This window comes from Equus caballus, chromosome 2, assembly GCF_041296265.1.
Source record: "Equus caballus isolate H_3958 breed thoroughbred chromosome 2, TB-T2T, whole genome shotgun sequence".
Taxonomy (NCBI): Eukaryota; Metazoa; Chordata; class Mammalia; order Perissodactyla; family Equidae; genus Equus; species Equus caballus.
Window position 1 is genome coordinate 79107638 of NC_091685.1, and position 25268 is coordinate 79132905.

The window sequence follows — 25268 nt, forward strand, 5'->3', positions numbered from 1 at the left end:
GATAAAGGGAAAAAAAAATAATTGTACTGACTGCATATGCAATAATCATTCCATACTTAAAGTAACTTTCTGAAATTCTTAAATATCTGTAGTGATCTTCTCTCCAAAACACTTTGGAAATTTGAAAAAAAAAATGTATGTATAGACTGTTATAGTTTTCATGAAATGTGGCCCATAGAAAATTTCCTATATGAAAATAACAGGTAATATATATCGATCACTTGACACTTTCATATGTAATTTCATTTAACTCATATAGCAATCTTAGATGATAGGTAATATTATCATACCAGTGAGGTAAATAAGGCTAAAAGGAATATTCACACAGCAAATATGAGAGTAAAGCTGGGCATTACATTTAAGTCTGGTTAACCTCAAAACGTGTTATCTTAACCTCGCTAATATGTGTCTTTAAAGAGAAACCGGTCCTCAGTTTATGACAGTGTAATGTCACCAGCTCCACTTTTATTGTAACACTGAAAGACATAAATACATTCTTCGTATGTTAAAAGAAAGGATGAAATTTCTGTAATATGATCTTTGTATGTTTGATATCCTAGAATCAAAATCCTGCTATATAACAGTTTTCTAAGACAGACCAAGTTAAGGCAAATTAGTCCCTAAATTGCCATGCCTACCTATGCTCTGAGTAATATGAGCTAGACTGTGTATGACATTCTAATAAATGAAATGGCAAATAGAATCAGATAAATAGAATATGTCTAATTATAGGAAAAAGCAGTTGTACTGCTTGGGTTATATGCCGTGATCTCAATTATAAATTGATGAAAATACCTTAACCTCATTGCCATTTTTAGGAAAATAGTCCAATAAGGGAGATAGCCATTGATATTAAATCATTTAATACATTATTGTAAGGTCTTTTTTTAAAAAAAAATTACAAAGCAAGATTAAAAGGATACATTATATCTAGTGTATTCACAAATAGTTCAACCTTGACTATATATATTTTCACATGGCTGTAAAAAGTATCCTGGGAATCCTAGCCTAAACATTCTAATCCAGTACAAGAGAATCTTTGTTTCATTTGCCTTGATTCGTGATAAACTGAACAAATCCTCATTGAGAACAATTATTTGCATTCTATTACATTTGATGAAGTCAACACTTTTTTTCAAGGGTTCCATTATTCACTTTTTATTTATCTCAATAGACGCAGATTGTGACAGTTTTGAATTAAAAAACTATTTAAAGAGAGAGAGAGAGAGAGTGCTAGAAAAGAAAATAAAGTTAGAAATCAGTACTTCTTAAACTATTTGTGGAAAGAATCACTTTGGTTCTTGCTCAGTCTATTATTGGAACCAGTAGGTAGTTTCCACCCCATGAAACCCTCCAGGTAAGTTTGACAACACCCAAACTGGTCTAAATCCTGTTCAGAGAGATAGATCCACTGATCATATACATGGCTATTATGGCAATGTCAAATTTCTAAAAAAGATTCTAAATGGTTATTTTCAATTTCTATACTATTCTCAGCTTGGTAACAAATGATATGCCAACTGACAGCTGTCCACAAACCATATTTTCAATAATGCTGCTCTAAAATTCAGTTTCCCAATGATTCTGGGTGATATGACATAGTGTTTAACATCAAGATTGAGAAATATACACTTCTTGAATTTTTTTGCTATGATAAATGGTATTTAAACATGTATTTACTGAGAAAATATTGTACCCTTCACCATTATTTTTGAAAAATGTAGAAATATAGGAATAGCAAAGGCTAACATTTTAATTGAGAATGATAGTATGTGATTAAATGGCAAACTATGTGGCACAAAATATAAAACAAGAAGAAAACAAACAAGAAGAAAATCAGTAAGACCCATGGTAATTAGGGGTGACTCATGTAGGTGTTGGAAATATGGCTGCCAAAAGATTGAAAATATTTTGATTTATAAAATGTGTAGTGTGCTCTTCAGTAGCTGTGGAAAATAATTGTTTTTTTATGAAATTTTGATGAGAACATTCTAGCTGGAGGACAGGCCCTTTGTTGGAGAACAATGAAGATTATAGTTGCACATTTTGAGTGAGATACTTTTAAATTTCTTTTTTGTTTCTTTTTGCAAAAGCCCTCTTTGATTCCTGCCAATTCTTAATTACTGCCGGGGTGGGGGAACTCTCCTGCCAGTCTTAAAAACCTGATTGGTAGAAAAGCAGAAAAGTTCAACAATGCAGAACTACTAAAACCAATTTATTAACTAGATCAGTGAGAGAAACAAGTGTATAAAATGTCTATAAATTTTCAACCTTAAATGCTTACATTTACATATTTATCAAAACATCAAACCCTCTCTTTCCTCCTTTGACTCAATATACATTTCCAGCAGTTCAGCACCTATCTAGGAGTGCATATAAACCACCCCAGAGTGACTCCACCATGCTGCCTAATTCAGTGCCCAAATTGAGAGTGTATTCATCTGAGGTCACCTTATCTGTTACACACTCATTTCTGCCTTCTTTCTAGTACTAATGCCAGTTTGTTTTCATTCACAGCTATGTACATTACATAATGCACTTGTAATCCAAATTATGCAGATCAGATATTTACTTTTCTATATATCTTAGAGAACCGTAACCTATTAGTGTTTAATTAGCCTACCTTTTCAGTGCTTTTGTTTCTTATGCTCCTAGGCCTGATGTATTTTAGATTATTGTTTTACTTTAGACTTTTTTTAAAAGATAGACTATTTTACATATCAATAATATTTCAGTTCTATATATAGGATTATGCAGGATTATTAATGTCAATTTTACTCTTTGTTATTTTACTACCCAATAATTCTTCTGTTATTTTACAGAACTACTTAGTTTTTTAAACTTCCCTAACAGAACCAAACCTTCTTATCTATCCCTAGTTAGATAACATCTGTCTATCTATATCATCCGTGTCTGTATCCATCTAGTATCTACCTATCCTATCTACCTATATGTGTTCATGTATATGCACTTGTATTTAACTGTTTTAAAATTTATTTTCTAATTGATTTTCAAATCACCTTTAATACTTCCTTTAATATAGTATACTTATTTTTCTCTATTACGTCTTTTTTAATTTCATTTTATTTTTTTGATAAGGAAGATTGGCCCTGAGCTAACACCTGTGCCAATCTTCCTCTATTTTGGATGTAGGAGGCCGCCACAATTAGGCTTGATGAGTGGTCTGTAGGTCTATGCCTGGGATCTGGGCTCGCAAACCCCAGGCCACCGAAGCCGAGTGTGCGAACTTAACCACTATGCCACCAGACTGACCCCTATGTTTCTATTTGAAATTTCTCATTCAACAGTTTTTCTGAAAAGAGGAATGCCTGGTGAATGACAAAGCCAGAGATTAATCTCTGAGTGTCCTCTAACCGTGATAATAATAAGACAAGAAGAATGAATGTGCTCTCAGAGGAATTTAAGATAAAATAAATAGAGCAGAAAACCAAAGTCTGAGGCTTAGCTTTCCTGAAGTCAAGATTAGGGAACAGAAGATAAAGAAGCCACTATAGACAGAATTTAACCAATAGGATTAAAATTATAACTAAGATAGGGATATATCCTAGAGCAGGGATCAGCAACATTTTATTTGGAAAAGTCCAGATAGTAAATATCTTTGGGTTTGCACTCCATATGGTCTTTGTCTGCCATTATAGCATTAAAACAATCATAGACAACATTTAAATGAATGGCTATTTTCAATAAAGCTTTACATATGTAAATTTGGATCCATATAATGTTTACATGTCATGAAATGGTATTCTTCTTTTGACGTTTTTTCAACCATTAAGAAAATGCAAAAAACGTTCTTAGTTCCTGGGCCACATGTCAAAATAGTCAGTGGGATGAATTTGGCTTGGGGTCGTTGTTTGCGAATCCTTGCCTTGCAAGAATGAAAGAACATTTCCCAAAGAATCAAGTGTCTGAAACAGTCAAATACAGCAGAAATTATAAGCAACTTGAGAGCAAGCATTCTCTCATATTCATGTGTTTATTTCCAAACATAGCTTTGCACAATATCTTTCACATAGTAAGTGCTTAAAAATTTTTTCCCAACTAGAACTGAAGACAAATGATTGGAAATTCTGAGGTGGCTGATGACTTTCCAAGACATGTCTCTTGGAAAAAATAGGATCATGAAAGCCAGTTTGAAGTATCAACAATTTTGAGTGAAAGGTCAGGAAATGGAAGTAAAGTTCTAGACAGCATGTTCAAAGTCTGAAAGAGAATTAGGTGGATGATTGGGAGGAAAAGTAGATGTAGTCAATTAATGTTGTTTTATTGTTTGCTTCTTAAATTACAAGGTAATGTGTATGTTTGAATACTTGGAGACATAATTAAAGTTGTAAATTAAATGTAGAGCAGGTCTTTCTGAAGGCAGAAGATAGTGGACAAATCTATGATTAGAGAGAAGGATGAGAGGAGGGAATAATGACAGAAACTTATTGATTTGGGTGCAAGGAAAATGGAGGTGCTTGCGACAAACAACATCCTCATCATGAATGACTGAAGATGTGCTAAAGGGGGGATTATGAAGAAGAAGAGGAAGGAGAGATGGAAATTTGAATATTTGAGGGCAAAGTATTTTTTTTTCCAGAGGAAGATTCACCATGAGCTAACATCGGTGTCAATCTTCCTCTATTTTATATCTGTGTTGCTGCCACAGCATGACTGACAAGTGGTGTCTGTCTGTGGCCAGGATCCGAACCCACGAACCCAGGCCCCGAAAGTGGAGCACACTGAACCTAACCACTACATCATGGGGCTGGCCGGGGGCAAAGTATTTTTAATAACTAATCAGTACAATAGATAAAAATGACCAACTTCCTTAGAAGATGAGTGTATATATCCATCTATTTGACTTACTTATGTTTAGAAAATCAGGTATCCTCAACACTATTTTAATTGCTAAATCAAAACTTCCATCATCACCAGTAATATATCTTGTATTCCTTTAAAATTTTGGAGGAGGATAACACATACACAGGAAATATATAAGTAAATAGGAAATACGTATCATCTAATTATGAACTAGGGCTGTCTTTTTTATTGAGACGTCCTCATTATTTATATCTTATTAATTTATTTTACTCTAAATACTAGTATACATTTCTATAAAAAATGACTTAATGATACTCTTTGATATGATTCCCGACAATTTTCCTCATCAGTATGTATTATCTTAATCTTATTTTGCATGTCTGGTATTTTTTACCTTCTCTTTTATCCCATTAAATGCCTAATGCATGTGAATAACATTCCTCTCCAATTCCTATCTACAGAAATGAATATTAATCTATGTAACCTGGATAAAATAAGACTGCTATTCTAAAATGGGACCTAATAGACTATAATCAGAAATAATAGCATAAAGTGAAGCAAAGAAAATTCAGGGTGATTGTCAGAAACTTTTAATGGCTTTGTAAAAATGATTGTGAGTCTGCTCAGGGACATCTTATGGGGACAGCATACAAACGGGAAATAATTCCCAGCAGAGCTGTTTATTTTACTGTTGAATAGTTTTGTAGCAAACAAAGGGGTGGAAATTCTCCCGGCTCAGCAGTTGCTTGGCTGACAGTTCTGTGGCAGGTCACTCACACTTTCTCTTATCTTGGCAGGGTTTGTTGATAGCTTTTACACAACAGCGAAGAATTTGTAACCAATTTCCCTATATTCAGAGCCTTTCATCAACCTTAGGTCCCACTATTTCCAACCTCTTCATACCCCTCAAGTACATATTTTATAGGGTGTTTGATTCTCACAAAATATATTCTTGTCAGAGATATTCAGTATACTTCTGAAGAAAAACATTTGACATAGAAAACAATGTTTCAGCGAATTGATGAATGAAAGTACAATCCTGAACTCTGTTCTGGGTGTGTGCAGAAGACAGATTTCTGCCCTCAAGTGTGTGTTGCCTGCTTAAGGATGCTGTGGACATTACTCAGGATGACCCCACTGCTGGCCATCTTAGAATGATTATGTACATTCTATGAGTTGATTTCATACCTCTAGAACTACCAGAAGCATACACTGGATGTTTAGATTTCGTTTTTTTTCGCTTATGTCCTGGAAGCCTGGAAGAACCTGTGCTGTTCAGAGGAGAACACTACTGTTAAACGTTCCTGGTTAAACCTGGCAACTTCTGGACTCGATCTTAAAAATTAGTAGACACTCTTAACATCATACCAATACTGCATGATTTCACTCATATGTGGAAGATAACACATAAGTGGATAAAAAGAACAGATTATTGGTTACCAGAGGGGAAGGGGATTGGGAGGGTGGGCAAAAGGGATAAAGGGGCACATACGTATGGTGATGGATAAAAATTAGACTCCTGGGGGTGAACACGGTGAAGGCTACTCAGGAATTGATAAACAATAATGTAAACCCCAAATTACACAATATTATAAACCATTGTAATCCTAATAAAACTATTTGGAGAAACAAATTAGTAGACACTCCAGGTCCTTCCTGAATCATATTGGAAGTTTGGAAAACAAAACCAGCAGACCGCAGACTGAGCTGCTCATTCCGAAGACCTCTGGTTTTTACCTTATTTTCCAAATTTTATGCAAACAAGAAAACCACCTGTTATGGTTGTGCTGCCTGAGAAGTGTTCCATTGTGGTATTCATTTTAATGACCAAATGCTATATGTGGTTTATCTGCTGTCAATATTATCTAAGATAAAATAGATGCTTAGTGGTGTTGATAATAAAAGCTTTGTTGATTTTGTTTCATGATTTTTAAATACAGGTGCTGAATGGAATCTCTGCTGAAAAAAATGTTTTCATTTGAATTAGAGAAAAGAATATTCTAATTTAGCTTAAGAGCTACTAACTGGAGTATACACCTTGATAAATTAGACATCAATAATCAAGATCAGACCTAAATCATGAAACAAGTGAACCACGGGAATCAGTGCTTATTGTTATATCATTATCATTATATAATAAGTATTTATCATTACACCCATATTTTATGTACAGTTCAAAACATCTTTCTTCTTAGTGGTTTTTCCAACTATAAGAAAATTGAGAGAATTATAAAACCATAGACCAGTGAATAAAAGAAAAACCTGAAACACAAATAATGAACTAAATGACATTTCTCCTACTTGTGATGTGTCTGCCGGCACTAAGCACAAAGGCTTATGTATCCCTTCAACATTCATTTACTGACAAAATGCAGGAAAGGAGGACATAGAAGGTGTTTTTCGCCTCATTTATGGCCATCTAGCACAAACTGTACAATATTCCACCAGAAGGCAGTTCTAGGGTAAAGGAGCAGAATAAAAAGGCTCGCACACATTAAAGGATTTTGTACAATTTGATCTTGATACCAATTTGAAAAATAAAATAACTATTACAAATAACTACCTTATTATAAGTTTTCTAAGCTTCTGATTCTCCACAAATTAGAAGACTCCTATCATTTGCAGTGAATTCGGTAGCTTTTGAAAAGACCATGGGTGTATGATGTGGGCAACCACTGATGTTTTGAGAAGCTCTCAATATACTTTACTGTTACATTTAATATCTGGTAAAGAAGCCTGAGATTGGGAGATTTGGGAGGAAACATTGGATTTATAATATATTTCTGAAGTTACTGAGTTATGAACACGTGGCAATAAGTGAAAGGACTATATCATACTAGAAATAAGTAATTAAGGACTGGAAGTTTATTTTAAAAGGTGATCATTCACATTGATTTCCATACACACTTACTAAGCTTAAATATGCACGATATGCATTTTATTTGATGTAACTCTCTCTTTTTGTATATACGTATATATTTAACTTTTGATGCTGAAAGTAATTAAGCATCAAACATTAATTTTACCCATAAGCATGATGTTATAATTTAAGGTATTCATTTTATTTTCTACTTTCTAAATTATAGGATGAAGTCTGTCCCAAAGCTGAAGGAGATGAAGTTCAGAGGTGTGTGTGGGCCTCAGCTGTTAACGTCAAAGACAAGTTCATATATGCTGCGCAGCCAACTTTGGACAGAGTCCTTATTGTTGATGTGCAGTCCCAGAAAGTGGTTCAGGTATGAATGATTCCTACTTTTGAAAGTTATTTTAAAAAAACATTTAATATAACAGTCTTTACCAGGTAACTTGTGCACTGCCATTTGAATGTCATTGATAACTTGTTTCACTACTTGGATAACTGAAAATATATGCATTTTCTGCAAACTCTCTTCTTCTGCTCCTTGAGCATAATGAATTAAAGAAGAAATTCAAATATCTCTTGTTTTTAGAAATTGGATTCCATGAACACATCATAATACTAACATGACTAATTCCACAAAAATCGTCCTCAGAGTTGCTTATTCTGTCTAGGACAAGGAGAGCCCCAGTCAGAAGCTAATTAAGGTATTCTTAGTTATCATTCCAGAAACAGTATTATGTCCTTCACATTTGAATCTTAACAAAGGCTGAGACAATAGTAGGCTTTACTAGGTAATAGTAACTCAGTAGGTTTCACAATAGTGGTAGACAACTAGCATGCATATAGGTCAATGACAGAAAAAGATCTCTAACAAACATTGCCACGGTCATGGTTATGAAAAGCCATTCTGGTTTGAGCCACCAAATGTTTCATTCCCTGCTCTTTTCAAGACTGCCCAACGTGGACAATCTTCTTGAATTCAGTTGCGCAATAACCAAGCAGCAGTGTAGGATTTGCATCTAGGCAGTCTGGTTCCAGGATCTGGGTCCTTGACTATTATGATCTATTGCTTCTCAGCTCAGAGGAAACAAACTTACAATAGCTTTATGAGATATGAATAATCTGTTAAATAGGAGTAATAACTGTACATATCTCAAAAAGTTATATTAAGGATTAGATTAATTAATGTATATAAAGCATTTATAGCAGAGCTTGGCATATAGAAGTGCTATATCCTGGTTTACAATAAAAATTTCCGAGAGACACTGGAATCTAACCATTCCTTATATTTACAGAGGTTTTTTTTGGCATCAATATTGGCTTGAAATTGAATATTGAAGTAGCTGTTAGTCCCTCTGATATTGATTCCTGAATAGAACCACAAAAAGTGCTAAGATGTTCAAAGTTAGGACTTCTTGTTCTAAGGGTCCTTAACAGCTTTACATGAATTCATCCAATAATCCGTCTATCCATCCATCCATTTATCCATCCATCCATTCATCCTGTATACATTTATTGATTGCCTATTATGAGATGTGTTTGGTATCACAAATAAAATAATGAAAAGTCTTTCTATTAGAAAGCTCTAGTATCTCTAGGGTTACAAATTTACAGTGGATAAATAGTCTGATGTTCCAATTTCTAATATGAGAATGAACTGTACAATCATGAGTAAAAGCATGAATAAATGTTTTATTAGTAAACTCTAATGCCTCCAAGGTTACACAGTTCTCCTGTATATCCAATCTAATGGTCCAATATCTAATATGAGAGTAGGTTTTTCTGTATATTTCACTTCTTATTCTTCTGGCTTTGAGACTGCTGGATTTTTGACCAGGTTGATTTTATTTTGATTTCAGCTGCAACATAGGCCAACAAATTATAGGCATTCAGTCTGGTATTATCATGACTCTTTAGCCAGTAGGTTAAAATTCGAAGTATGTTTCAGGAATAATCAAGCTAGTCTTTAAATTCAATTTTCAAACTAGTATACGATACTGACTGCATATGTATTACCTACTAGATGTTCAAAGGTGAGAAAAGCTAATATCACTTATTATTCATATAACTTCCATCTTTAGACAATGATGTACAGTTTAAAATTAACAGAAAATATTGATAATGAAATGTTCATAGAATGGTAAAAATCACATAAATTATATTATTTTTCAAAATGCCTATAATTAGCATGAAATACCAGGAGGATGTAAAAGACATTATGCAATGTTAAAATATTAAACATCATATTATGATATAATCATGATTGTGGAATTTTTCAGATGAGAATCTAAGTCTCACACTTTTTTAGGTCAGAAAATTGGGCCTCAGTCTGAATGGGTTCTCCTTATGATCTTGTTATTAAAATAATAATAATTGTGTTTTATTCCTCCTTCTAATCATTACCTAGCCAAAGGTAGTCATTCTGTAGATTTATAGCCCCATGAATAGATATTGCCTGATTTTGAATATTACATAAATGGAAATATACAGTATTCGCTATGTGTGATCTGGCTACTTGGAGTCTATGTTATAATTGTGAGATCATTTTGTTTGCTTGTAGCTGTTGTTAGTGTTATTCTTACTTTTTGTGCTTCAGAGAAATCGATTATGGTTGATTCTCATTGTTGATTCTGTATTTGAAAAGTCCTCTACTCTCAAATTTATTTAGAACCACAAATCAATACTCGTGGGCCTTTTGCGATGATTCAGGGACAGGCTCAGGGAGAAGAAAAATCTATCACCCAACATGCATGTTCCCAGCTAAGACTGAACAATGGAGGGGCCCTGCCTTCTTGTTTCAGCTTTCATGATCTAAACAAGAGTTCTTTTCATGGTCTATTTAGTGCCATCTTTTTTGCATTTCTGTGCTTTTCTTGGCAATTTTGCTGTTTAAAATGGTCCCCAAACATAGTGTTGAAATGCTTATGCAAGAGGCTGTGATGAGCATAAGAAGAAGCTCCATTCAGGCATGAACTGTAGTGCTGTTTGGCTATGAGTTCAATGTTGTCAATGAAAAATATGTTTTAAACTGTCTTTGAACAGAAACATACATGAAACAAGGTTATGTGTTGATGAGTTCATGAAAATCTTGTGACCAGAGGCTCATGGGAACCTAACTATATATTTCCCGTAGGAATAATGCTTCAGTATTCAGAAATTCAGTGTTTGTGGTGACTTTATAGAGCAGCTACTGCTAATAATGAGAAATGATTGTATTTAAATGTCAGACATTTTTTATTCATTCACAGTAGAAAAGATAAATTCTAGAAGGAGATTCCAGAAGGAGATAATAGAAGGAAAAGGAGAAAGTTAATATTTAGGTCAAATGAGTGATAATTTCCAATAATATAATAAAGAATAATATATAGTATGCATTATATATTAGAATATATAGTATCTAGAATATATAGTATATATTAGAATATATATTAGTATAGTATATACTAGATATTAGAATAGTATATATACTATATTATATATAATAATATATTTACTATATATTCTATATATTATATAGAATATATATAATATATACTATATATTATAACAATATATTAAAATATTAATATATATTAAAAATATACAAAATATATTAATTTAATATATTATATTAAAATGTATAAAATATAATAAAATATTAGAATAATATATAATATATATTATATAGAATATATAAAATATATACAGTATATATTATTCCTTATTTTACAATTTATAAAATAAAATATAGTAAACTCTCAGATTTAGAAAAGGCAGTGAAACTCAAATGGGAAAAAAAAGTTATTACCTAAATATATTAGCGTGACACAACCAAATGTGAAGGCAAAAGGTAGATCTTAAAATGGCAGATAAATTACTATGAGAACAGTAGCAATTTTCTCAAAAGTGATAATGGCCACCAAATAAGGTGAAATAATATTATTAAAGGAATAATTGGAAATAAAATATATTCTAATGTTATATGGTCAGTGAAAAAATAATTCTAAAACCAGAGCATAATTTATTTATTGTGTCAGACACACAAAAACATACACTTGATCACCAACAGAAATCAAAACAGAACTGAAACTGAAAACTGTTTGCTTCAGGAATAAGGAAAAGTAACTGAGCAGTAAATTTGATGTGAAAGTAAGCAAGTAAATTGGTAAGCATATGATCTATTAAAATGTTAACTATTGATAATAATAAGGATATTCTCTGAGTTTAAGATTGTAATTTTTAGAAGAGTAAAAACATAGGACAAAAATAACAGTAAAAGTGTTTAAATATTGTACAACAATATGTGAGCAGGAAAAGGGATGATTTGATTTGAAATATTTTTAAATTTCTTGTGTTATTTGGGGCTGGAAATAATAATGATTATCTGTGCATATGTTAAGTATATTAATTAATATTTCAAGAATCTATGTTTTGAAATATTGTTTGTCTATGAAAAAATAAAATCAATGAACAACTTACAGATAAATATAGTGGAGAAATAAGAAGAGAGACAAAACAATAAGAGTGGAAAAACCGGGACAAATAAAAAAATTAAACAAAGTGATAGAATAAAGTCAAATATGTTCATAATTGCAATAACTGAGAATGGACTAGTGTATCTAACTGAAAGATGAAAAGAGAATTGTTGGACTGAATAATGAAAATCTAGCCACATGCAGATTATGAGATACACCCAAAAAATAAGAAAAAATAAAATTTGAAATTTCAGGACAGTAATAGATAATGCAGGCATATACGGACAACAATACAAAAAGCTGGTGTAGCTATAACATCAGACTTTAAAAGGGACTTCAGGCACAAAACACTAAACTAAAGCAAGTTATTTGATAATGATAAAAAAAGTTTACTAAGAAAACGTGAGAATAAAAACATATGGTTGCTGACAATTCTAGAAAGTGATTATTGCCAAACTACTAGAAGAGATTGACGTGTGGTCCAAGTGAGAAGTATTTGATAGTTCTATAACTGATAAATCAACAGACAAAATTAATATTATATGTGAATTGAACAACATTATTATTATGTTTGAACTAACAGATATGTGTATGGACCTTTGCATCCAGCAATGCTTAACTATACATTATCACTAAACATTTCACTATCTTAGTCCATTTGGGCTGCTATAACTAAATACAACAGACTGCGTAGCTCATAAACAACAGAAATCTGTTTCTCAGAGTTCTGAGTCTGGAAGTCCAAGATCAAGGTACCGGTATGGTGATCTTATGGCGAAGGTCCTCTTCCTTTTCATAGTTGGTGCCATCTCACTGTGTAGAAGGGGCTAGGCATCTCTCTGGTGTCTTTTTTGTTAAAGGACTAATCCCATTCATGAGGGCTCCATCCTTATGACCTAATCACCATTTAGGGGTTAGGCTTTCATCATTTGAATCCTGGTGGGACACAAATATTCAGACCATAGCATTCACTAAATAAAACATTTAGTGAAAATGACCACATGCTAGGTTATAACTTGAGTCTTAAGTAACACTAACAAAATTATTTCATACTGATTCTCTGACACAATCTTAAGCTATCAACAGCACCAAAGTAAATTTAAAAAGATCAATATCAAATAATATTGATAATCATAATTAAAAATGTTGAATCCAAGTAAGGCTGTATTTTGAGGGAATTTTGCTACCTTAATTAAAAAAATAAATAATAGACTGAAAATAAAACATTTAAACGGAGAATTTTAGAATTTAGGTGAAGAAAATCAGAATAATATAAACAAAAAAAGGAAAGTATAAAGATAGATGTAAAAAGATACAGTGGCGGGCCGGCCCATGGCCTAGTGGTTAAGTTTGGTGTGCTCCATTTCAGTGGCCCAGATCTGCAGGTTCGGATCAAAAGATGCAGTGGAATTAATGTATAAAACATAAAAATTGATTTATTCAAAAAAACTAATTAAAAGGAAACTCTTTGGGAATTTTGACAAAGAACAACGACAAAAGTCACGATTAACACTATTAGAATTGAATAAAAGAAGATATACCCACAATCTAGCAGAGAGTAAAAGGAACTACGAAAATATTAAGGAAAAAGTCATGGTAGTAAATTTTGAAAACATAGTGGGAAAGAACAAATTAAAGGGAAAATGTAAGTTAATAATGTATAACCCAAGAAGGAATTAAAAAGGAATACTTTTATGAATAATTAAATGGACTGATTTAAGAGTATTCAAACAAAAATATTCTGCCCCAAATTGGGTTAGGGGTGAAAGGTCTACCAAATTTTAAAGTAACATTTTAGCAGGCAATTTGATAAGGTCTAGTAATTTAAAAATGTCTCTTCATTGACTTGGTGATTGACTTCCTATTTTACTCCCTCCACCTGCTCTCAAAACCAGCCCTGGTGGTCTAGTGATTAAGATTCAGTGCTTCTATCATGGCCTGGGTTTGTTTCCTGGTCTGGACCACCCACCTGTTGGTTGTCATACTGTGGTGGCTTCGTGTTGCTGTGATGCTGAAAGCTATGCCACTGGTATTTAAAATACCAGCAGGGTCACCCATGGTGAACAGGTTTCTTCAGAGCTTACAGACTAGGAAGAAACCTGGCCATCCACTTGTGGAAAATTGGCCATGGAAACCCTATGAACAGCAGCAGAGCATTGTCTAATATAGCTCTGGAAGGTAAGAGGATGGTGTAAAAAGAGTGGGCAGGGTTCTGCTCTGCTGTACACGGAGTCACTAGGAATCAGAATTGACTCCATGGCACTATCAACTACAAAAACCTTCACTGGGTATAGTCTCTGTATATTCTCAGACTTTCTACTATCAAAGAAAAATTTTAACCTTCTCTTGATGCATTTTGTCCCACAGGACCATTTAACAGCCTTATTTCCTTACTGTCTGTAGATGCCTTCCATTGTTGGAACCAAAAATAACATAGCAGATACATCCCTGTTGTAGGAAAAATGTGGGAACTTCATCCTTGGAATAAAAAGGTAGAGGCAGTATTGTGTCATGGGGTTGCTCATAGAGGTCTGGAGAGGTATACGATGGAGTTGAATATTACCCTTCTGTCAATAAAAGGAGAAAAATTTGAATTATAAGGGCAACTGGATACCTCACTGGGTAGAAAGAGAGTGAAGTAGCATTCTCTTGCTTTGGGCCTTCTGCATCAATCTGTTCTACAGAAATTTAGAGATCTTCTTAGTTTATAAAAATGAAAATTTCCGTGCTGGATACGTTCAGTCTAATATTTGTTCTGATAGGGTCACTACTTCTTGAGGCCTATGGTTGACTCTAAATATCAACCTAAAATTTTAGATCTATACCACATAAGATTCTCTTTAAAAAAATTAAAATTTGGGGGCTGGCTCACTGGCATAGGGGTTAGATTCATGTGCTCTGCTTCTGTGGCCTGGGGTTGGCAGATCCGGATCTGAGGCCCATGGACCTAACACCGCTAGCCAAGTCAAGCTGTGGTGGCATCCCACATAAAATAAAGGAAGATTGGCACAGATATTAGCTCAGTGACAATCTTCCTCAAGCAAAAAGAGGAAGATTGGCAATGGATGTTAGCTCAGGACCAATCTTCCTCACACACACAAAAAATAAAATTTTTTATCTTTGAATTTGTCTAAGTTCTCTTTTTTGCAACCATATATGGTTTCAGTCTGTGAACCTCTTTAGATATTGATTTCCTTAAGACTACTACCTGCTGGGTGAAAAAACACATCCTTATATTCATCTTAACTTTACCTTAGAGCATGTGAATTTTAATCCTCAAAAGTATGTGCTTAAAGGTAAATTATGAATATCTTAATGACTGTATTTTTATACTTAAAATGCTTCATCTCAATGGTTTTTCTATTTAAAAACAAAATGTAAAAGTTAGATTTTATAGACTTAGATATTGAACCCTCTGTTTTTAAGTTAATAATCCAAATAAATTGTTATAAAACTATTTAAAGAAAGAATATGTCTAGCTACTCATAAAAGCTAAATTTATAAAAACTTTATTTGTGATTTAAAACTTTATTTATATCCACAGGCAGAGAACACTCTTAAAGTCAACTGCAAAGTGCAAAGTTAATTTTGTAAAAAGTAAAGCAGCCTTTCTCAATTTGACAACTTTTTCTACTGAGGCCAGATTCGAAGTCAGTCTTTTTTGTATCCAAATGAAATTATACTTCCTGACTGTTTGCTGTAACTCTGCTCATATATTTCTTTGTAACCTGAGTATATAATACAGAGTCAACTAATAGTATTAATTATAATCAAAATTTGCTTATCTCCCAAACATGATAGAAAATACTACAGAATTTTCTATAGGGTGGATATAGAAATGGAACAGGGAATTCCAAAATCAAAATGCTTTCTTCTTGAAAAAAAAAAAGAAAAAAAAGAAAGAACACTATACTTATTTAAATTTATTCTTTTAAGCTTTCTTTTTCAATCCAATTAAATTATATCCCTAGTGTTTTCTACTGAGCTTATCAAGGAAGTCACTTTTCCGACTTTTCCTGTTGCTAGTGTTTGATTGTATGGATTGGTATTAAATGTGTATTTTAGGAGTAAACATTTTAAAAATTTGAACAACATTATTACATTTTATTAGTAAAATAACAAATATCTTCTTGACAACATAAGATTTTACAAACCCTGTGATAAATTATTACCATTAGGGTATATTTGTTTTCAGTGAATGCATCAATATCATGTCTATCTGCAGCTTAAAAAGTAAAAGGTCACAATTTTTTAATGGAATCTACAAGCTTGGTGTTGCTTTAAACGTCAAATGGTTATTGCTTTTCTTACTATTAAAGTTTTTAGAAGAATGGCATGCACGTGATGTTTTGCTGTACAAAAGATTAGCTAGTAAACAACTGACCTCATTTTGTCTTCTGTGGAGCAAAATCAGATTCTGCTTGGATGCAGAAGTGGCTTATTGTAACACCTCGGGAGTATTCTTAAGTGTCATCAGCCCTCTCCTCCAGCCATTAGCACATTATCTTGAGAATCGACATCATTAGTTTAAATTAGGTTCACTTAATTAGCCAGCTGGCACTCTCCTTGTCAGACTGATAAACAGGCTGAGCTTCACTGTTCCTTCGTGTCAAGACTAAACCCCCAGCTCTGTGTATTTTTGTTACTATTATCAGTATTTCATTTTTACAAAATAAGGCATTTTTATAGAAGCTGATACAGCTGGTCCATGACCAGTGTAGCAGGAATTTAAATTTTTTGTATTTGTTTCAACTTCTCAAGAAATATTGATGAATTTGTATAAAACTAGGTATGTTGGGATTATAAGAGAAAGTTTACAGATCAGCAAAGAAAACCCTCATAATATAAGTAAGTTATATCCTTAAACAATGTCTTAAGTATTAAAGAAAAAGTATTTTATTAACCTCTTTATAAAACTACAATAAATGAAAATGTTTTGGGGGCCAGCCCCATGGCTGAGTGGTTAAGTCCGTGTCCTCTTCTTTGGCGGCCCAGGGTTAGGATCCTTGGCGCAGACAAGGTATCGCTCATTTGGCCATGCTGAGGCGACATCCCACATGGCACAACTAGAAGGATCCACAACTAAAATATACAACTATGTAGTGGGGGGATTTGGGGCGAAAAAAGCAGGAACAAAAAAGAAGATTGGCAACAGTTGTTAGCTCAGGTGCCAATCTTTAAAAAAAAAATCTTTTATTGTTGCATTATGTAGTATATTTTAAACATATTTTTACAAAAGAATCTGATAAGAAGTTAGTAACACTCGGAAAATGGTACCCATGGGAAATTAAAAAATATGGATTCTACGACCTGAATACATAGATAACTGCTATTAATTAGTTGCAATAACAAAATGAGTTATTTGAAAGATATTTCTTAAAATGTTTTATAAATCAGTAAATCATTGGAAGAAGTATTGTAGCTTAATTATCTGAATATCACCAGGCCAAGCAAAGGCTACTGTGTGCCCAAAATAGTAATGTTTGTGATTTGGGAGAGTAATTTCCAACCTATAGAATCAGAAACTTTTATTTAAACAAAGTCTTACAGAATCATTCAATAAATCAGAACTGATCCCCTTTGTTATATTATGGTTGAGGTTCAAATCACCTGCTACAAATAAATTTTATTTCCATAGGCTTCTCAAGGCAAAGTTTGAACAATCTTTCTGGCAAAATAATAATGGTAGTCAAATGCAAATTTATACTAAGTAATCATTGAGTCTTCTATGTGGGTTAATTTCGAGGTGAAAGATGAGCTTATATGCAATGCTTTTTCTCAATCACATATTCTTAAACATTGTCTTTTAACTTATAAGGTTTTTCTGATAAATGGTTGATGGCTGCAGAAATAACATAATATGCACGCCAGTGGTCTCCAAAGTGGAGTGTATGCAGCACAAGGGAAGTGAAAGGTGACTAGTGCGCGAAGGGAATCCTAGGATGTCGTTATATTTCATTTATCTTAAAAAAGCAATTACATTACATTTTATAAATATTTAATATGTGAACCAATATTGGAGGTCAGAATTTATCTGTGTGTTGGATGATGATGTAACACACAGCGGACACGAGGGCATCTTGAGAGGAAAGTGGCAGTTTGACAATAAGGAGAGGATGACAGCAGCACTCTTAGTCTCCTGTGGACTTTTATCTGTACAAAAGAGATAAAATAGCACGTATCTCAACAAAAATTTATATAAAAATTTTTATTTGTAAAATATTTAGGAAAATACTGTATTCATAATAAATCTAGTGAAGGGTATAATTGTTTTTGTTAGATAAAATAATGATGATGTTAATAATAAGTTTTTCATGTTGTTCAATTTTGCAATTTTCTTTTCCCAATTAGGTAGATTTAGAGGTTAATTAATTATATCTTGAGTACTACTATTTACAAGGTATTCTTCTAAATGCCTAGGTTATATCATTGACCTAAACCAACACAAAAACCTGCCCTTTTGGAGTCTAGAATCCATTGAATAGCGACAATGATAAAGAAGAATACTAAAAATATAAATTCTATAATATGTAAGGGGGTAAGGGCTATTGGAAAAGTTAACGGTACAGCAAGGCCAGGTGGGATTTGGAAGCTAAGGCTGAGGGGACTTTCACAAGGAGAGGCTGATTACAGTATTAAAAAGTGTGGTCACGCCGGCCTCACTGAGACAGTGAGTTCTCAGCAAAGAAGGTGTTGTGGAAGTAAACGTTGGCCTATCTAGGGGAAGACCTCCAAAAGGCAGAAATGTGGCTGGCATGTTGGATGAATAGCAAGAAGGTCAAGAGCATCTGGATTGGGGACACCAAGGGAAAAGTAGTAGGTGAGGGGATCGGAGAAAGAAGATTGGGGACTGACAGGTCAGCTAGGGCCTGGTAGTCACTATAAGGACTTCTGACTTTTACTTTGAGGGAAATGAGAAGACACTGTAATGTTTTGAGCAGATTAGTGTCATAGTTTATTTAATGGTTACTTAAAAAGCACTCTGGCAAATATGTTGAGGAAGTTGATGAGCATAAAGTTAGAAGTTAGAAACCATGTGATGAGCTTAGAGATGATGGAGGGTCTGTCCATGGCGGTGGCAGGGAGGGGCTGCAGAGGTCAGGATTTGAAAGACAGATCCAGTCTTGTTTCCTGCGGATGTGAGATATAGGAGAGAGATGGCAGTCACGGATAGTAGAATCTTTACAATCCTTTTCATAAACTGTGGAGAAACATTTAAACTATTTTATAACACCGAGGCTTGCAGGCTTTAATTGTGCCTTTCTCTTTTACAAAAGCTAATGGTCTAAATTTACTGATCATTTAAAGCAATTTCCGGAGTATACTAGCAGATATTTTGTAAAATCCAACACATGTAATTTATCCCTTTCAAAAGTTCATGATATAAGTGGGAAAATATCTGTTTTTTTGAGTGAAAATTAGGTTATGGTAAAATGATCCTAAAGATAGTTGTTTGGAAATATTTTTGTCATTGTTATATGAGTTTGTTGCTGAAAACCATGTATATGTTTCCTCTGTAAAATGTGTTCTATCTGCACACTTGAAAACTTCTAGACAGATTTTTCCTCAGAGTTAAACCTTTTCCATATAAAGTGTGTCAGATGTCCTTTTCTTCATTTTGATCTTCGTGTCCTTTTCAGTTTTGGTGAGCTTTTGTAACCAAACATCAAAATAAACTAAATTTAATAACAAACCTTTGAAATGCTAAAAGACAAAATGTTCAAACATTTTGGAGCCCATTGAGGAGATATTTTTCAAATTCTGGAGTTGTTTTGAAAATTGATTGATATTTTCCTCTTTCAAATACATATATCTTAATTTATTTGAAGGTAATTAATCATGGGCTCCCTTCTGACACCTTCTGGAAGATACTGTCCTAAGTTAACTTTAAAAAATAGTCTTTGTCTTCCCATTTATAAAATGGTTCCTACTTTAAGGCTCACCTTCTCCTCTTATCCCTTACCCTGCATCGTACTCCTCCCCCTGAGCTTTCACGGCATTTGGTCTTTATTTTTCTTTTGTGACATACATCAAGCTATTTTAATTTCTTCTTTTACCCTGTAGCTTATAAATTCTTCAAGGACAAAGACTGTGTTTATTTACTTTCTCTTCCAAGTCTTCGTTTCTTCATTTGCCTAAATGAGAGTATCGCATCTCTAACCTTAAAACACTATGATGCTAATTGTCATTAAAATTCCTTTAGTTCAACTAGTTTTCCTAATAGTACCACTAGTAGCATTTTCATAGTGCTTAATATTCACCAAGCATACCCTAAGCTCTTTATATTTATTACCACACCTAATATTCACAACAACCCTCTGAAGTAGGTGTTATTATATCCATTTTATTATAGAGGAAACTGAGCCACAGGTAAGTTTAGTAACTTCCCAAGGTATTTTCATTATTATTTTGTAATTTAAGTGAAGATGCTAAGATTTGAAGCTGCCTTCAGAATACATGCTGAGAAGCATGGTGTTTACTGCCTTTCAATGATTCATTAGGACTGTACTGCTTAGACAGATGATACTGCATGTATTTGGGTCCCATGGGTTTCTTTCTATCTTTCAAGAGGGAAAAAAACCCCAAAAGAATGTTTTTATACATAATGCATAAAAAGGAGGGCAACATATTCATTGTCAGGAATTAAACTATGAACTAGAAGAGATAGTCTTTCATGTGCAGAGACGTTCCCACCTTGGGGAGAAACACGGACTGTAAAGCTCCAGCCCTGCTGATCACTGGCTGGATGACTACTGGTAAGACTGAGTCTCAGTTTCCTTATCCCATTTTATGTGGATATTAACATAATCTATTGATTGTGACATGGCCATGTAAAATAGTGCTTGTGTAAGGCCTGGTGAAAAGAAAAGAACCCTATGAGAGCTGACAAACTGGAAATTTTCATTCAAATTGTTCCCTAATATTTAGTTATCTAAAGATGTTTGATCATTTTATAAGTGTATCCTAACAATTGAATAACAATGAGCTCTTTGGTATTGCTGCTTTTGTTGTCGTATTGAACTACGGTCATGTGCTTCATAATGACATTTCAGTTAACACGGGACCACATATCCAATGGTGGCCCCATAAGATTAGTTCCATACAGCCTAGGTGTGTAGTGGACTATACTATCTAGGTTTGTGTAAGCCCACCCTACGACATTTGCACAATGATACAATACCTAATGATGCATTTCTTGGAACATGTCCCTTTCATTAAGTGATGTGTGACTGTATTTTATCTTTAATGTTTTAAAGACCTAAAGATTGTTCCATTTTAAGCTGCATGGAAAATAGGCTGACTATCATGATTATACATAGGTCAAGTTTAACATGTAAAGGGGAAAATAGGAAAAAATCAAAGGAATCTTATTGCTTTGTTATTAGTATAATGATTAATGATGGCTCTTTTGCTATATATGCATTGAAATTCTCAATCCGAGCATGAAAGAATTTAAATGAAACATCTGGCATTCACTTGAGTACAACTGACAAAATACCAGACTATCTCTTAAGCAATAAAACCATTTAATTATCCCAAACAGCATCAAGTTTACGAATAGTTCTTCTAAGTTTGTGTAGCAACTCAAGATTATTATCGAGAATTTGGTCATATTTCTCCTGCTGAATCTTCAAAGTTTTGGCTTTTCCTTCTTAAGCTTATTGTTTCATGGCCTCAAAATGGCTTTGGAAATTGAGGTTTCATATTCTCATATGACAGCATTCAAAGCACGAAGAAAGAGAAAGTGTAGTGCAAAGAAGACCCCTTCTGTTATTGTCTCTTTTGATATTTGATGCACTATCATTCTCAGAAATCATTCATCATATTAATCTTTACAATGTGCAGACTAGAATATGCCATGCAACCACCCTGAGCCTCTAGAGAGGCTGGGAAACTTAGCACTTGTCAAAGGGGAATGAGATTAGTCGCTGGCTTAAATCTCTGGTGCTCACCAAGTGAGCTGCCTTTCCTTAGAACACTGCTGCCCACCTGATCCCAAAGCGCTATCACAGCTCTGATAGCCAGGAAGACAGGGATGAGGACACGAGTACAGAAATGTGCAAATAGTCTTTTCAGAAATCCAATAATTACTTCAGTAATCCAAGAATATTGAGGATCTTAAATAGATAAAATGCAGGGCAAGGTTTTAGACAAAAAGTACTTTAGTATGACTAAATTACCAACTTGTTAGTTAAAATGTGAATCTCCATATGTTGTTCAACTGTAACTATAGTTTACCTCTAACTAACCCACTGAGAAGAGGATTACATTACGAACTAAGATGGGAAATTCTCTAAGGATATTCAACAGAGCTTTGGAAAGAAATGCTTTCAATATTGGTTAAAGGTTTTTGTAATGAATACAATTTGTTTTATGTTATAAAATTAGAAAAAATATAACTATTACAGAAAATACTTTAAAAAGGTGTTAGCTTATACTATAAATAGCTTGAAATTAAGGTGAGTGAAATAACTTCCTGGCAGCAATTTGTTCTCTGGAAGTTTTGTTTTAAGTATATGCTAAATATTATAAATATTAGCAAAAAAACACATTTACCATATCATGTATGGTACAAAAAAATTGCTTCTCCTTTCTGTGGTTTTAGATTTCTCATTAAGGAAACTAAATTAAGTAATCTGTTATCAGAGTTACAACCATATATCACATTGTTGGTGTTTTAGCATTATAGATGATCAAATCCTATAACCAGCACTGGGATGGAAAAATCTCATAGAATAAACATAATTCTCACCTGTATTCAACAATTGATTAAAACGCACATATTAATCATTTATATCTAGAGTTTCTAAATAGCTTCTTCATGACATACAATTTGCATAAGTAATGAATGAACACAAGACTATATAAAATTGTGCAAATTGTGTTTGAATAAAGTATTACATTTCCAAATTAATCAAATAAGGGTTTAGAAAATTAGATAACTGGCAATAGAAATTTTTAATCTGACATGTAAACTCTTGCATTCTTCCATAATTTCTGGTCTAGTTTTAAACTAATATTTAGTCTGAAAACATTTTTTTTAACTCCTTTTTATTACAGGCAGTAAACGCAGACCCTGTCCCAGTTAAATTACACTATGACAAGTCACATGACCAGGTCTGGGTGCTAAGCTGGGGTACCATGGACAAGACTTCTCCAACACTGCAGGTAAGTACATTTCAATAATTTGAGAAAATAGTGATCTTTAAACCATTTAACGTCTTGTTGGATATTTGTATCCATTTAACAATGATATTCTTCCATATGAGGGCTATACTTTAATCACATTTAGATCTGCACCAAAAAAAACGGAAAAATTGATATTCGAGTACTGGTTTGGATTGGATAATATAGTAGGTCATATTATCAAAGGTTAGCATCTATATGCAAAAGGAAGAACCTATGATGACAAAGTTGATGCCATTAGGGGAAAAAAAAAGTCATAATCTACTTTTCAGGAATTTCCTGCCTCCCTCCAAATTTTATGAGAATTTTCTTGTTTCCATCTCTCTTTTCAAAATGGGTCCAGGAGGGTGGAACATGTGAGATAGAGACCAGGAGAGTTAGACAGAGTCTCAAAGCAGATCTCCCTTTTTCTCCAAACAGATAGAATTTATTTTCTGAGCACAGGCTCATTTCTAACTGGGAAATATGTGGTGTCATTTTTGTAAAATTTGCTTATGTTTTGAAGCTGTTTATATGAGAACTTGACAGGTAGAGAAAAATAAATACATTTTGACAATGACTCTGGCGTAGTCTTTAGATTTTTGAAGTTATAAGTTTAAGAAGAAAAGAAAGGGAATGGAATGGAATGTTTGGCTCTGGAAAAATGTTTTTTATCTATTTCTCAAACTTCCTGTGATTATAGCGCTGCCTTGAATATGTTTCTTCTTACAAAGTTCTGAATCATTAACCTTTGGCTAGTTTTCAATAAATCTGTTGAATGCAATGTTTTTATTTATTTTTTTATTTTTTTGCTGAGAAGGATTTACCCCTGAGCTACCATCTGTTGCCAATCTTCCTCTTTTTTGCTAAGGAAGATTCGCCCTGAGCTAACATATGTGGCCAATCTTCCTCTATTTTGTATGTGAGCCACCACCACAGAATGGCCACGGAGCAGTGGTGTAGGTCCGTGTAGCGGGGAACTGGACCCAGGCTGCCCAAACGGAGCATGCCAAACTTAACCACTAGGCAACCGGGGCTGGCCCCACAACGTTTTTTTGTTTAATCAGTTATCACTACAAATATATTGAATGTTTGTGAATTATTTTCAGTATTGCAATATTTAACTTACAAAGGACAGGTCTATTAAAATAAAATATTTTAGAGTAACTATCACAATGATGGTTCATTTTATATTTCACTAGAATTATGTGTCATTTGAAACACCTAAAATATAATACACTATTTAAATTATCTATTGTTGCAAACAAACTACCCAAAACTTGATGTCCTAAACAAAACTAAAGAATGACTCATCACTCACAATTCTGTGGCTCGGCTTCTGCAGGGGTGATCAGGGATCACTCATGTGACTGCAATTGTCTGATAACTGGAGCTGGAAGCTCCAAAATGACCTCACTCCCACGTCTGTCATGTGGTAGTGGTGCTTAGCTGGGTGGCTTGTGTCTCCTGCATGTGCTTGTTCATCCTTTCGGATGGCATCTTGACAGCATGGTGGTTCCCGGTTACAAGACAGTGGAAGTTGAAGTTGCAAGGTCAATTAAGATCTAGGCTTCAGAATTCACATAAAGTCACTTCCACCACAGCCTATTCATCAAAGCAAGTCACACTGCCTGTCTAGATTCAAGAGAATGGAGTAATGCAGCCAATTTCTTGATGGAAAGGGCACAATCTGCATTGTGGACAATTGTTAGAATGATCTACCACAAAATGAGAATATGGTTTATTTATTTAATATTTTGAAAAATATAATCTTGACAAGATAACTAAAACAGGTCAACGTATATGATTTGTTAAAAACTTTCATTGTAATGAATTATTTTTCACACTATTACCTTTAAAATAAACACAGCTTGTAAAAGTTAAAAGATTTTTTTTTCTTGTAAAGCTGTATACATTTTCAATATACCATATTCTTCAAAATTGATCCCTTCTCCTCTCCTTTG

General features: G+C 33.6%; 1 protein-coding gene across 4 annotated transcripts in view; it reads left to right on the forward strand.

Annotated features, from left to right (window-relative positions):
• The window catches only part of FSTL5 (follistatin like 5), a 718704-nt gene that overhangs the window by 625268 nt on the left and 68168 nt on the right, over window positions 1-25268 (forward strand). For all 4 annotated transcript variants that reach the window (XM_001500089.5, XM_023636361.2, XM_023636359.2 and 1 more), the window contains 2 exons: window positions 7911-8060; window positions 23200-23307. In XM_001500089.5, the coding sequence (XP_001500139.2) occupies window positions 7911-8060; window positions 23200-23307 (258 nt within the window). The remainder of the gene's footprint in view (window positions 1-7910; window positions 8061-23199; window positions 23308-25268) is intronic.